The following is a 502-nucleotide window of genomic DNA, read 5'->3' on the forward strand; positions in this document are numbered from 1 at the left end:
CCGGCCACCCAGCCCCGGGCTGACTTACTTGAGGAGAAGCGGGGGTCCGGGTTGGTGCCGTACCATCCTGTCGCCGAAGCGCTGTTCCGCATGGTGTCCTGGTAAGGCGGGAGCTCGCTCATGTTGCCCAGGTTCCCATTGCAGTAGCCCCCCATCGTAGCATGGGAGAGCTGGGGGACCCCTGCCGCTGTCATATGGTAGGCGGCAGCCACTGTTCCGTTGTGGCCCATGGGGTGCTGCTGCATGGCCGGCTGAGAAACCTGAGACTGTCTGTAGGCTGACAAGGGAGCCCCCAAGTTACTGCCCTCCATGCCCACTTTCTTGTAGCTTTCCTCCAAAGGACTCAAGATGTCAGACACTGAGAAAGGAGTCGTATGCTTTGGGCTCATCGACATGATTCGGCGGCTGGGGAAAAAAAAAAAAAAAAGGAAGGGGAGGCAAATCTTTTTTTTTTTTTTTTTTTTCCAAATTTTTTGGGTTTGCTTTAACCGCGTTCTTTTTG

At 54.6% G+C, this 502-nt stretch overlaps 1 protein-coding gene across 1 annotated transcript in view; it reads right to left on the reverse strand.

Moving 5' to 3' along the window:
* The window catches only part of LOC103913019 (homeobox protein Nkx-2.1-like), a 6,668-nt gene that overhangs the window by 1,408 nt on the left and 4,758 nt on the right, over window positions 1-502 (reverse strand). The window contains exon 2 of the mRNA XM_009319465.1: window positions 9-405. Within this exon, the coding sequence (XP_009317740.1) occupies window positions 9-405 (397 nt within the window). The remainder of the gene's footprint in view (window positions 1-8; window positions 406-502) is intronic.

Source organism: Pygoscelis adeliae, unplaced genomic scaffold (assembly GCF_000699105.1).
Source record: "Pygoscelis adeliae isolate BGI_AS28 unplaced genomic scaffold, ASM69910v1 Scaffold71, whole genome shotgun sequence".
NCBI classification, from domain to species: domain Eukaryota; kingdom Metazoa; phylum Chordata; class Aves; order Sphenisciformes; family Spheniscidae; genus Pygoscelis; species Pygoscelis adeliae.